Below are 13,538 nucleotides of genomic sequence, written 5' to 3'. Positions count from 1 at the left end.
ATATGCCCATAATTGTACATAAGCATGTATGTATGGTGTATATATGTTGATACATGTAGCGCTGTCTCTCTGTGGATTATCGCGCTCCCAAACCGCATACCGTAGTGGTAGCGTTGGTTCTCGAGAGTCAATTGATCAGCGCTGCGAGCGGAGGCCGGCCTGATGGCGTTCAGTTAGATATCTGGCTTAGCCAGCGCAGTCTCAATCTGAGTCTAGAGTCTCCATGAGTACATTCGACATTCAGTGCGCGGGCCTTAGTTGTTAATCAAGTCTTGTTGTGATCGCGTTCGGCGAGCGCGCTTCGTTGTCTAGCGCATGCTATTTGTTACAGTTTCAACAGATATTGACTGATCGCCGTGGTTAGTCTATTATTTTGTCGATTGCGAAATTTCGGCAATCGAACTCGGCATACAAAATATATACTTAATACATATTTGACCAGCGATTTCTGGCTTATATGGGCTTCTAACAAGTATTGAGCGGTGTTTGTAAGATTTTTAAACAGAAATTCGCTCGTGTGGAATACAAAATATAAGTGAACTGTATATTCGATGAATTTTGCGAATATGTAATGATGAAGTGCATTCCCAATACAACCAAATAAAATAAGAAAAGTATAGATTTTAAACGTTAAATAGTTATGGTTAATATGCGGTCTTTTGTGGAAATGTTACCGAGAAGTTGAAGTATATTTACGAAATCTCAAAGTACAATCGAACGCCAAAGTATATTTGTAGTGGGCAGTGACTGTGTGCTCCCTATAACCATGAAAAAGCTTTACGCCAAAGCATCTTTTAAAAGTAAAAAACCCAGCAACAAAAATGTTAACGAGGACTGCGTCGATGGTGATATATACATCAATAAGTCGCAGCATGGCCCAATAATACTCGCGTATCAAAGTGGTCCCGCACAACAACAGGACCAACAAAATCCAGCTGATATTGATGTGAACACAACAACAATGCGCAGAAAACACAGAAAGTCTACTTCCGAAGTAGCTCAGTCAGCAGCCAATGCCACAGCGGCCAGTAATGCAGATGAATCATTTTTCCCGCCACCACCCTCACGCACGCCCTCCTCAGCATCGTCACTGTCCGCGAGCAATCCCGCCATCGCGCGTCTTTATCAGCCAGACGATTCCCATTACTACTACTCGATACAGGAGCTGCAACAGCTTAATATGCTCGATCATCGACACCCGCACTTCCACCGCCATCAGCAGCACCAATTGCTACACCAATCCAATTCAGCGTCGGCCTCTGCAACTGCCGCGGCCGCAGCAACAACCACATTCTATGAGCATCATAAACTAGTATTGCACTTGCCTATGGCTGCAACAACAGCAACAGCAGCATCGCCCATTTATGAGGCACCGCAAATTGTCAACAATGCAAATGAGGGCGGTGGCGGTGCGCGTTCGCTAGACTACAACTACAATGCCCATCATCCGGCACCGCGTTCATACTTAGCAGCTGGTGGCATTGATGGACACGATTTGGATAAAGATAACGATTTTATGATGGACAGCGACGGCAGAATTGCTGGCTTTGGTTCATTGCCCATTGTGGAAGCTGCGATCAATGCTAGACGGTTGGGTTCGTCACCGCCCTCGTCCACGTCGCATCGCTCTTCCACGCTGTCGTTCAACAATGCACGCAAGTTGCAACACACGCACTCGATGCCGTCCATTTGTGTGAGGAGCGACAGGTCAGCGGGGGTTGAGGACAACGCCGAAGGTGATTATGACGGCTATGAGATCGGCGCACTGCAACAATTGCATGAATATAGACAACAACAACAACAGCAAATGCAGCAACAACAAGCTCAACATAATCAGCATTTTCATCCGCAGCCGTCGCGTCATAATTCGGTCAAAGCGAATTTAATTAGTAATTGGCCAACAACAGCCAACGCTGGATATATGTACGTAAGAGTGCCGATGGCCAATTACTGCAAGTGATATTCGTATGCATGGTACTCTAAATTGATTCTACTCGAATATATGGTTCCTTTAAACTAGGAGGGACGCTTATAGCAAAATTACAAACGCTCGAATTAGCTTCTAACGGCTGGCGTTTGTGTGTTGGAAAATCATTTGCATGACATACAATCGAATTGCAGTGATGATCTATATGTTACTTACTCTTTCTAAAAACTAAGTATTACAATGCTGAGGATATTTGTTCTATTTTGGACTTGCAGTTAAAGTTTATTGACCAGTTAGGCTCCTGCCATAGTTGAATGCCCGCTTGTTTTTCCTCACATATTTATTGTTCTAATCGCTTTCTTATACTCGTACGTGTCCACCGAGAACTTGATTTCTTATTTTCATTTACTTACTTCCTTCTTCTTATTGCATTCTACATTCGAACACCGTATCGAATCCCCGTGAGTCATGGCCTCAATATGTGCGCGCTGTGTTGTGCTCGTCTCATCCACACCGGGGACAGATGCAATCTTCAGCACACTCGCAGCCATTGCCCTGAAAACCATAACACATGACACACAAGATATTAAAGCATACAATTTTTATCTGCGCTCTGGCGGACACTTTTATTCGCGATGTTTTATAACCGCTTAAGTTTTACAAAAATTTATGTTTTATATTTTTTATTTAATCGTTTTCCAGTCGCTTTTTAGTTGCTTGAGCGAGAAGTTCGCAGCCCCAATACGTGCATAGAGGCGAGTGTTTGCATCCACACAGATGTGTCTCGCATAACCTTGATCTGCTCGAGTTGGTAGCGCAACGCCTTAAATATCGCTCAATTTTGCGCAATTAAGTTTCAATCAGCAAACGCCAATCAACGCATGTTTTGTGTGCAGAAGACCAAAACTGCGATTTTATTTATACAATATGTTTCAACTGCAATATTTATATATACATATGTACATATATATACATATATATGTGTGTGCATGTTGCATATTGCTGCAAGTGCAACGCCAATTAGAGCCGTAAATTACTTGCAACGCTCGAGTACCTTGCAAATTTCACTTGCAATTTTAAAATTTATGCGGACTTATGGAATTTATGACTATAATATATCCATATGTAAGTAAATGCTTGCAACTAATTTGTAATTTAGCCAACATGTAAACATGCAAATACAGTTCTGGGGCGCAACGACTTGCATATACATATGTATATGTATGTATGTATGTATCTATGTATATATGGTTAGACGCTTGCACACATATAAAGTTTTCACTTTTGACTCAAATGCTCCAAGTTGCCAATCTTGTGCTTTCTGTCCAACAACAACAACCCGTCCAACGGGGCAAGAAGTTCACTTTCATTACACGTAACACCTACTGAGTTATGTGTCTCTCGTACGTACCCACGTATGCTCATGTGCACACAAAAGGCCGCAGTACGTTTTTGTCATCGGCGCATTATCATCATCATCATTTGTTGTTGCCAATGTCAGAAGACGTAATGACAAACGCATAATCTGGCGTTGCATAGAAGTCGCGCTTAGCACACAACTTGCTTGACTTATAGCAACTCAGTCCATACTGGATCTAGTCTGCCATATGTTCATAAAGTTAAGTATTTGCGCACGGCGACTGGTTTTCAAGCCTTTTCTTTTCTTTCCTCCTTGCCTTTTATATTCTTTGCGTTTTGGTCGTTTGGTAACTGTTTTTTGTCGCTTTTGCTTTTTTATTTTGAAGTGAACACATCAACTCGACCGCCTTTTGTGTTGACTCTTGTTTTTAGCCATTGCAGTTTTTTCGTTGTTTCGTTTTCATTTTGGTAAGACCGGGTCGTTTAGGCGAAATGTAGGAGTGCAGTCGGTTTGCCGGACTGCTGATTGTCGCTACATAAAATTGTTCGAAGTGAAACCGCACAAGTAAAGTGTTGGCTTTTTTTAGTGGTGTACGGATTTCGTTAATGCTTTTGACTTGTGATATTTTTCGCATTGTTCCTTTAAAGAATCGCACCTCGGTTTTTGTGAAACAATGCTTTATCTGTCTGTTTTTTCTTTGCTACACCGTCAATCTGCTATTGTTTGTAGCGTACACACTTATTGACTGCGCCTGTGGCATAATCACAGAACTTGTTTATGGTTATGTATGTCGGCATGGACTAGAGTAAACAAAGTCGCACATGTGCGGATTTTTTCTAAGTCATTAAGTCAATATTTTTTTTGGTTGGTGTTAATCCTTAAACGAATTACATATGTATTTACAGTCGTTTTCTTTCAAAATAGCTGTGAAGCAAAAAAAATCCATTGTTCTTATTTACGTGTCCGTGTAAGGTGTTTATTTATTCTTTATTCACTTTACCCGGTTATTATATATGACAATGAGTGAGAATAAATCTAAATCTGGAAGAAGTGAGCTTTTTAAAATCAACAGGGTTAAACGATTTACTCAATACAAACCGACGAGTCAACTTGCTCTATAAAAATAGTTAAAAGCGCTTAAGCAGCACGAGTGCAAGTAAGTATACATATGTATGTACATACATATGTATATGCATGTGTATATATGGTGGACTTGCTTTCCCAGTTTTATTGTTGACCGTTCTTTCCGCTACCTAATCGTAATTTTTTTTGCTACTACAACATTGTCAAACCGAACGTGTTCTTGTTTTCATTAGAAGTGATTCATCCACAGAAATGTTAATACCTAAGGTCCACTTGAACTATGTGGACAGTTGTGTGAAAGAATGATAGGCAAACCTGACACACCATGTGTGTAAGAGTGTGTTTGTCAAGCAGGGCACGTTGTCTCAGGTTTTGCGTTACACTTTCCTCACCATTGCTAGCTTTGTTTCAAATATGTGATCCATGTGTGAATGTAACACACACACATATGCATACATAAGTATTGAAGAATGCAATTGCAAAAAGTTTCTTACTTTGTAATTTCCTGTTAAACTCATTCAAGTTGCTGACATTTGATGCAATGTATTATTTAATATGTGATTTTCCCACTTATCTCATGTTTGTTGCACTCTTTTCATGTTTTGTTTCAGCAGTGAGCAAAGTATTATTGGCGCCCGCGCCTCCGTCATGGTTTACGATGACAACCTGAAGCGCTGGTTGCCGTCGGGCACCTCGGCCGGCCTCAGCAAAGTGCAGATCTACCATCATCAACAGAATAACACATTCCGGATTGTTGGACGCAAACTGCAGGATCACGAGGTCGTTATCAATTGTTCCATACTGAAGGGTCTCAAATATAATCAAGCCACACCAACATTTCATCAATGGCGCGATTCCAAGTTCGTTTACGGCTTGAACTTTTCCTCTCAACATGATGCGGAGGCCTTTGCTCGGGCTATGGTTCATGCGTTGGATGTGAGTAATTTTAACTGATTTGGGTAGACGATTGGCAAATCTCAAATTTACTGATTTTTCTATGCTTTGCAGGTGCTCAGTGGTCGGTTGGCCAACAACCCGGTTATGGGCGGTGCAATGGGTATGGGCGGTTTACCCACAAATGGGAATGGTTTTGAGGAGGATATGGGCTATCGTACGATGACAAGTGAAGATGCGGCGATTTTGCGGCAGCAACAACAAATTACTGGACAAATCACACCTTCCGCTCAAACTCCAACTTCACAGGCCAATCAAAACAATATACCACAAAGCCCACCGACTCCGCAGGGACATCATCGCACCAGCAGGTAAATAATCGCATTAATATGTAGATTGTACTCAAGATGCTGGACTAGTAAAAATGGAGAAATTGTAAGATTTGTGAAGTTTCAACAGAAATGTTGATATATTCATAGGAGTAGGATAAGCATTAAGTGGGAATTATCATATCACTAAGCAGTCATGACAAGCTTCTTTATTTGGTGAAATAAAAGTAACTACTCTTTTATGTTGCTATTTATGTTGCTATTTTATGTTGGTCGATTAGTTAAGATTATCTGGTGATACCTTGAGAAGTATTGGTTAAAATGCGTAGATAGTTCATTCTCCATTTTTTTTACGATAAGTCCAAGTTTTAAAACGCTTATTTAATATATTCATCTAATTTGCATATTCTTATAAAACATTTTTTCTTTTTTAATAAGTTTGGTTAACATCTTCTTTTTACTTATCTTGTTTTGTTTTGTCTTTTTTCTGCACCCGATCTATAAAATTCACGAATGACTTGTGTCATCGCCTCCTTACTAACCGACCTCCCTTTCTGAATACGACATGCACTCTGTTTACTTAAATTTTCATAACAATTTTTTTTCTCCTTTAATTGAATTCGTTACTAACTAACCCCAAACCTGTCATCTATCACTTTTTAAATTCCCTCACTTAATTGTCACACCAAATCACATCAAAATCAAAATCTTCCTTATCGAATTTGCCTATCCGAAAAAATCCATTTCACCACTAAAGAAATTCCCTTAGCGCTCCAGCGGCTCCGCAACCACAGCAGATGACAATACCGCAGCAGCAGCCTCAGCCGCCATACGGTCAGGCGGGCCAGCCCAACGGTTTACAGCAACAGACGCATATTCCACCTGTTCCGGGTCAGCCGCAGTACCACGCACCTCAGCAGATGCAACAGGCTCCACAGGCCTCGCACGTTTATTCCGCACAACAGCTGGTTAACGCCGGCTATCCGCCACAATCACAGGTATGTCTTTCGAAGGTAAACGTACAGTTGCCTTTGGTGTTTGCGTATTTAAGAGCATAGCTCAACACAAAACTATTTGTTTTTGTGATCGTTTATTTATGCTTTAAATTTCTCTTTCATTTCATCTGAAATTTGTGTGCTTTACATACTTTGAAATTCTGTTGTAATTTTGGTTTAAACTTGATCCTTGTACACAACTTTGGAATCCATTAAAAATTGGCCTTCGATCGGAAAAATCGATAATTGCAAAAACAAAAAAAAAATCTAAATGTACATAAATATTGAAAACATCCAAACAATAAACTCCTGCTGCCTGTCCGCCCGTCCGCCTATCTGTAATGCCTGTATTGCCTGACTTGCCATAATTCTTATCACACCAACTACCACCAACCATTGCAACCAACCACAACATCATTCGTCATCATCACAGTACCAGCCCAGCCACTTTATGTTATCTAATTCTAATCCGAATCTTAATCTGCATCAATATTCACAACAGCAACAGCCGCCGCCACAATGCATACCAGGGGCGCCTCAGCCACCAATGCCGCCACCACATCAGAACGGTATCGGTGGTGGCGGCGGTGGCAGCGGTCCAATTTACGTTTCTTCTTCGCAATCGCAGCCAGCGCTGCCCACATCCGTTAGCTCGAGTAGTGGTGTATATGGTGGACAACCAATGCAGATGCAGCAGCCACCACAACAAGCTCCAAGTGGTGTAATGCAGAATGGTGGTGGCAGTGGTGGCGTAGGTGTTGCTGCTGCTGCTGGTGCTGCTGCAGCACCGCCACCGCCACCACCACCTCCATTCGGAGGCATAGGTGCTCCAGCTCCGCCTATGATGGGTGGTAGTAGTGTACCTCCAGCACCGATGCCGCCACCGGCAAACGTTAATCGTAGCGCACCACAAGCACCAGCCGCACCGCCACCACCGCCGGCAGCAGCTGCGGCGCCACCACCACCACCTCCGCCTCCCGCGGGAGGCGCTCCATCCTCGAAAAAGGACGATCCTCAAGCCGATCTTATGGGATCATTGGCGGCTCAGTTGCAACAAGCCAAGCTGAAGAAGAATAAGGTAATTTATATTGATCTGCATTAAACGTAATCCTAATATCCCAATTAATTTGCAGCCATCGGCGGCACCTACAGAAAATAGCGGTAGCAGCACCTCAAGCGGCGGCAGCGGTAACTACGGCACAATCGGTCGGAGCTCCACCGGTATGGCTTCCATGATGGATGAAATGGCTAAAACATTGGCACGACGACGTGCACAGGCCGAAAAGAAAGAGGTAAATCGTCTATCGTTAACGTTTATACTGGAGAAAATGTATGCATTTCCGTTGCGCTATTTTAGCCCGAAGTCGAACCGGAAGTAAAACAGCGTCCCTGGGAAAAGTCAAACACTTTGCCACACAAACTTGGCTCTTCATCATCGAATACGAATTGCAATGCCTCTTCCAATAATACATCGAACAGTGGTAGCGAGTCACCACGACCGATGCGCAAGCGATTTGGTAGCGCTAGCGAGGAGACGATACTTAAGGTCTGTAACATTCGTCGTCATAACATTTGGTAGTATTCAAAATTTTGTATTTGATGTGGCATTTGTTATTGTACAGCAGGTTAATGGCGATGGTCTGTCATTGGCTTTATCAAGCACTGAGTTGGACACTTTAAAGGCTGATATTCTGAAAGAGATTCGCTCTGAGATACAAAAGGTTAAACAAGAAATTATAGAAGGTTAGTCTTGATACACACATCAGCTTTTCAGTCACATTCACTGTAAATATATATAATAACAATTTCAATGCTTGCAGTTATAAAATCCGAATTCAATCGAAGATAAGATCGGCAACAGTCTGGTACGAGCAGCTTTAGCAGCCGCCGAACGGTGATCAAAAATATATTTGTCGGTGATAAAGTGAAGTAGTTGGATGTGTGGAATGTATTGGAATTCGTTGTGGACCTATTTGTTTTAATTTAGCAACAAACTGCTGTTTGCAAAAAACAACAAACATTCTTTTATATATATACATATATATATATTATCTACAAACGTTTAAATGGAAAAAACGGAATACTTACTTCCATAATTATACATAAAAGCTAAGATAAAAAATAACACACATTACTCAAGCTAAATATATAGCTTAGGATATCAACAAGTTATGTAGCACGGCTGGTGCTAATCTAACGGTCATAACAACACAACCATATTAACAAGTAACGAATAAACAATGAACTGAATACGTATTGAAAATTTTTAAATAAATACAAAATTTAATGTAGTAGTCAATAATACAAAAATTACAAAAATAACAAAAAATAACAGTGAAAATGATATCCCAAAACACACACTTACTCAAATTGCCGGCGTTTTCATGTTCATTTACATACCGAAGTATGTACGCATTGTAGTAGCCATCGCGAAAAACCCTTCTTCGCGAAGCAAATAGTACGTTATCAAAACGCAACGCAACGCGTTCAAACAGCACGTGGGCAATCCACGTATTACGTGTTAATGTCGCTTTGTGTAGGTGATTGCAAGCAAACGTTTCATATTTCGAAAATATCTCTCTGAACCTTCGTACTATAAATTTATTAAAAATTCGTATTAGATAAAAAAATAAATACATACATATAAAATATTTAAGTGTAATATATCGTTGCTCGCTCCATGAATCTACAAATAATATATACAAAATTTGAAGAAAAAATATGTTCAAACTGATCATACGATGTTCGCTGTATTTATATTACATTTACTATAGACATAGTTTTACTATTAAAAAACAAAATTGAACAAATAGTATAATTATCCACATACATACATAGGTTTAGTTGAATATGTATATTTTTTGTGCTTTATTTTGGCTAAACGGAATACTTCGTAAGTTGTCTTCGGGTGGTAAATCAAGCAAGTCTCTCGTACAAAATTTGCCAATATGTATTATTTTTGTGTATTTAACTTTATAAACTGCCGCATACATATTCTAAAATTCTATAGTTCCTTATCATATACGCAGCATCTGTAAGATAATTTTCCATTTTGTAGGCAAACGCGTTTTTAGTCCGGCTGCGAACATCAAAAACTGTAAACTTGGATTCTATTAACCCAATTATGTATGGTATATATGCTTTTGAAAGGAACAACACATGAAACATAACTAAATGAGCGAATCGTTTACAATGCAATGACACCGCCAAATTTTGTATTAGATTTTTTTTATACACACACATACGCATATGTTAACATATACATACATGTGTTAAGTATATGTTTTAATTTCTATTACTTCAATGCTTTTTTATTTCTTTTGCACGTACACACCGTTCTGTGTGAATTATTTATAACGTATACTTATACATATACATAAATATATACATACATACATAGTTATAGTGCGATTTAAGTGCATTCATGCGACCATTCATTAATATTATATGTACTACATAGCAATTATCTAAACACTTTGTAAAGCAAAAATTAAAAAAAAAACAATGAAAAATAACAAAAACTAAACACAAATTCGATTACATACCAGAAGAGAACTGCTTTCTAAATGTTACTATTACTATTATATAATATGCATACTCTGATAATAATACAATATATCAAACGTGAATAAAAAAACAATGAAATGAACGATTAAAACATTCATGAATTGTAAGAGATTAAAACTAAAAAAAAGTACTAAACATAATTGTTAATATATAAGTACATATGTACACGCGATTAGATCGACGCATCGAAATGAGCTACGAATGCGAATGCATAAGAATTTGGCCGAAATATTTGGAAGCGTAAATTCGTGGATATGAAACTTCTTCAAATAAGTAGTGCGTAAGTACAGTAACACTAAAAATTATGATAAAACGAATACTTGCAGATTATACGCGAAAATGAGCGCTCATAGCTGCAGCTATGTCTTTTTTTTACAGTTATACACATAATTTATTAACTGGTAATTAGAGAATTTGGATAAACTTCAAAGTTGTGGATTTAGTGGCAGACACAGCTGCTGGCTGCATTAGAGACCTAAAATAAAAAAAAATAACTTTCAATTTACATTTGTTTTCTAAGATAATGCGATAGACCATAAACCGTACGTTGACATAGTAAAGCGGATGCTGCTGTGAAGCTGCAATATTTCTTATGCTGTTAAAATTATTGATTTCCATATTTTGTGTTTCGGTAAGCCGCTACGCAACTTTAAGCAATGACAGTGTTTTCGAAAGCATTCGAAACCCTTCCCAAGTCGTAAAGTTTCGAAAATGCAGCGCATTTCTGCACGCTTTAAACATCAATCAGTCGACAACAAGTCTGCAAATAGTAAAATTGTTTTAGAGTTTCCACATATACAAATACAAAATATAGGCTATAGTAAACGCACTACAAACAAACACATGGATTTGTGCAAAAAAGTGTGCATTGTATGGCAAACAGTTGTGAGTAAAGGAAACCAAACTAGTGAGTAAGTTTAAATAAATGTAGTTTACATAAGCACAGCGAAGCAAATCATTCGAAATGAAAGCTGTGAAAAGCAGCATATAAGGAATGTATGTATGTAAGTGTTGAGTACTAATACCAGTAAATACTTCCGTATGTGACTAAGTTGACAAGCCCAAAGGTGGTTGGTAAATCGAGCCGAGAATCGAAAGAGCTTGGCAAAAATTGTCGGAAAATACGGACTTGTATGTTATACTGATTAAAAGTTCAGCTCAGAAAGTGTGTACAAAGGCTTCTCAGCTGCTTACCCACTTTGTTTCCTTGCAGTATTTTGTTTGTGAACTCACGGCGCGCCGCGGCGTACTAGTTGTATTGTTATATGTACTACATGTATGATTTTATTCTGAGCGATAAAAACTACAAAAACCACAATTGAAGATGTATTAAACTAATAACTTTGTCACATCCTTGTTTATAATAGATATACATATGTATGTAACACCACTAAACACGCTTAAAATCTAAGTAATGTAATAAGTTTTTAATTTAAACAAATACAGAATAAGGGAATAACGAAAATTGAAAACAAGAAGCGATGATTTTTTACAATTGACATTTAATTGATAATTTAGTAATAATAAAGTGTTGAATATACATACATACATACATGCGAAACCTACTTAATGAAAAGCAGAAAAAGAAGGAGTAATTGCATAATAAAAGAAAACATATTCAAGACGATATACAAAGACTATCAAGATTCATATGAACATACACACTTATGCGGCACCAAAAATTGACAAGTAGTTAAAATACAAAACTCGCCATTGAGCGATGCATTTCAACACACGAATAAGTAACTCAGCATTTCGGAAGTAAAAAACGATTTCAAAGTAATAATTGACATGCATACATATTTGCTATCGAATACATATGGTAATACAGAAGCAAAATAGACAGAAATGAAATAAAGCCAAAAAAAAGTTTATGTAAAATAAAACAACAAGAATTGTGTATATTTCAACAATTTGAATAAGGCGTGGGTTGGGAGAGATGAAGGATGAAGGTGCAAGCAAGCACGCTGCTCAATAATGCACATAATATTTCCTCACATCACAGGTATAGAATGAATATCAAGGGCACAATCAAAATGTATTTTTCTACGCTCTGCTTCGGACTATAAAAGGCAAGTATCTTTAATACGCGTTTACCATAAATACCAATTTGGTTCCTTACGTTGAACTTATTTAAAATTTTGACAGAGGTGTGGTGTATGCACTCTCACGCTTGACGATGAATGCCACAATTATTGCTTATCTAGCGAAGTATCAGTTTGCACTAGTTCTAAGAGAAAACGGTACATTCAGCTGCTACTGATAGTTCTAGTCCCTTCAGTTATTCCATTAGTTTTTACTTTCACACTTTTAATTTGTATTTTTTTGTTATATTCTTTCTATTCCAGTCGTAAACCTTTATTGCAGCAGCTTTCATGTGCAATTTGAAAGTGGAGAATACCGTTAATAATTGCAAAGCTTCCAGCCACTGAAGCATATACACAGGCGTTCCTGAAATAAACAAAATGGATTAAAACGGTTAAATTTAACTTTAAAGCTGCGCACACGTCGGAAAGCTTACCAATAAACTTTTTGATGATTTGTAAAGAAAATAGGAGTGTATGCGTGATAGTGAGAGAGCGGCGAGCGCCAAAACAATTACATCGCGAGAGTGGCAAAAAGTTGTGTGCTGTGAAGGGCGCATGTGGAGAACTGGGGCAAATAATGACGTGTTTTAAGCGAATCTGTGTGTAGCCGTGTGAAGGCAGCAGGCAGCAGGCAGCTTTGCAAAGTTGCCATAAAAGCAGCAAAAACATTGAGTGAGTATCTGAGTGCGTGCGTGTGCTTGCTTATCTTATAGATTCTCGTTTGCTTGAGCAGACTTCAGTTTGAAACTGAAACTCTGCGAGTAAGGTACGTTTAGCGGCAAACAAACATAACACAAATATACAATATAAAGTGCTGTGTGATCAAAAGAATGGAAAAGAAATAATTATAACAATAAAGCCAAAGTAGAGACTAACTAAAATGTGCGCGCCGTCGCTGATTTTCGGCAAAAATACACTTGGATATTAATGTGTGTTGTGTGTGTGTGTGCTACGAATCGCTACAGTTTTTTTGTATTTAATGTGTTCTAGCTAATTTCTGCGTGATCTGCCCCACTCTACTACATATTTTCTGTTTGCCAACCCCCATTTGCATAGCTTTCGAAAGTGGTTAAAACGTGGAATGAATTTCCACAACGATATCTATTTCAAAAATCCATCTCTGAAACAGCAAAGCAAACATGCTATTTATTCCATAAAAACAAACAAAAACAAAAAAATAAAATCGAACAGCTGATATCATCGTTGCAGCAGCCAACAGCCACTGTGCAGCAAGCGGCCCGTTTTGGCCATGATTTGTCAGGTTTTTATTGACATAACAGCAAAGTGAAGGCACCA

The 13,538-nt window shown here is 38.7% G+C and overlaps 1 protein-coding gene across 5 annotated transcripts; it reads left to right on the top strand.

The window, feature by feature from the left end:
* The first annotated feature begins 303 nt into the window (after window positions 1–303).
* On the top strand, window positions 304–12,047 carry LOC120772416 (protein enabled). 5 transcript variants are annotated; one of them, XM_040101018.1, is made up of 9 exons: window positions 304–1,923; window positions 4,985–5,306; window positions 5,379–5,635; window positions 6,363–6,591; window positions 7,022–7,666; window positions 7,722–7,880; window positions 7,946–8,134; window positions 8,211–8,331; window positions 8,409–12,047. In XM_040101018.1, the coding sequence occupies exons 1-9, from the start codon at window positions 767–769 to the stop codon at window positions 8,435–8,437; spliced, it is 3,108 nt and encodes a 1,035-aa protein (XP_039956952.1). In that variant the 5' UTR covers window positions 304–766; the 3' UTR covers window positions 8,438–12,047. The 5 variants fall into 5 exon arrangements, with proteins under 5 accessions (XP_039956952.1, XP_039956950.1, XP_039956953.1 ...); XM_040101016.1 differs by having other exon boundaries at window positions 306–1,923; window positions 6,351–6,591; XM_040101019.1 differs by having other exon boundaries at window positions 307–1,923; window positions 6,351–6,591; window positions 7,091–7,666.
* Window positions 12,048–13,538: the final 1,491 nt, after the last annotated feature.

Source organism: Bactrocera tryoni, chromosome 3 (genome assembly GCF_016617805.1).
Source record: "Bactrocera tryoni isolate S06 chromosome 3, CSIRO_BtryS06_freeze2, whole genome shotgun sequence".
NCBI lineage: Eukaryota > Metazoa > Arthropoda > Insecta > Diptera > Tephritidae > Bactrocera > Bactrocera tryoni.
The sequence above is the reverse complement of the archived record's forward strand: the minus strand, read 5'-3'. Positions and strand labels throughout refer to the sequence as shown.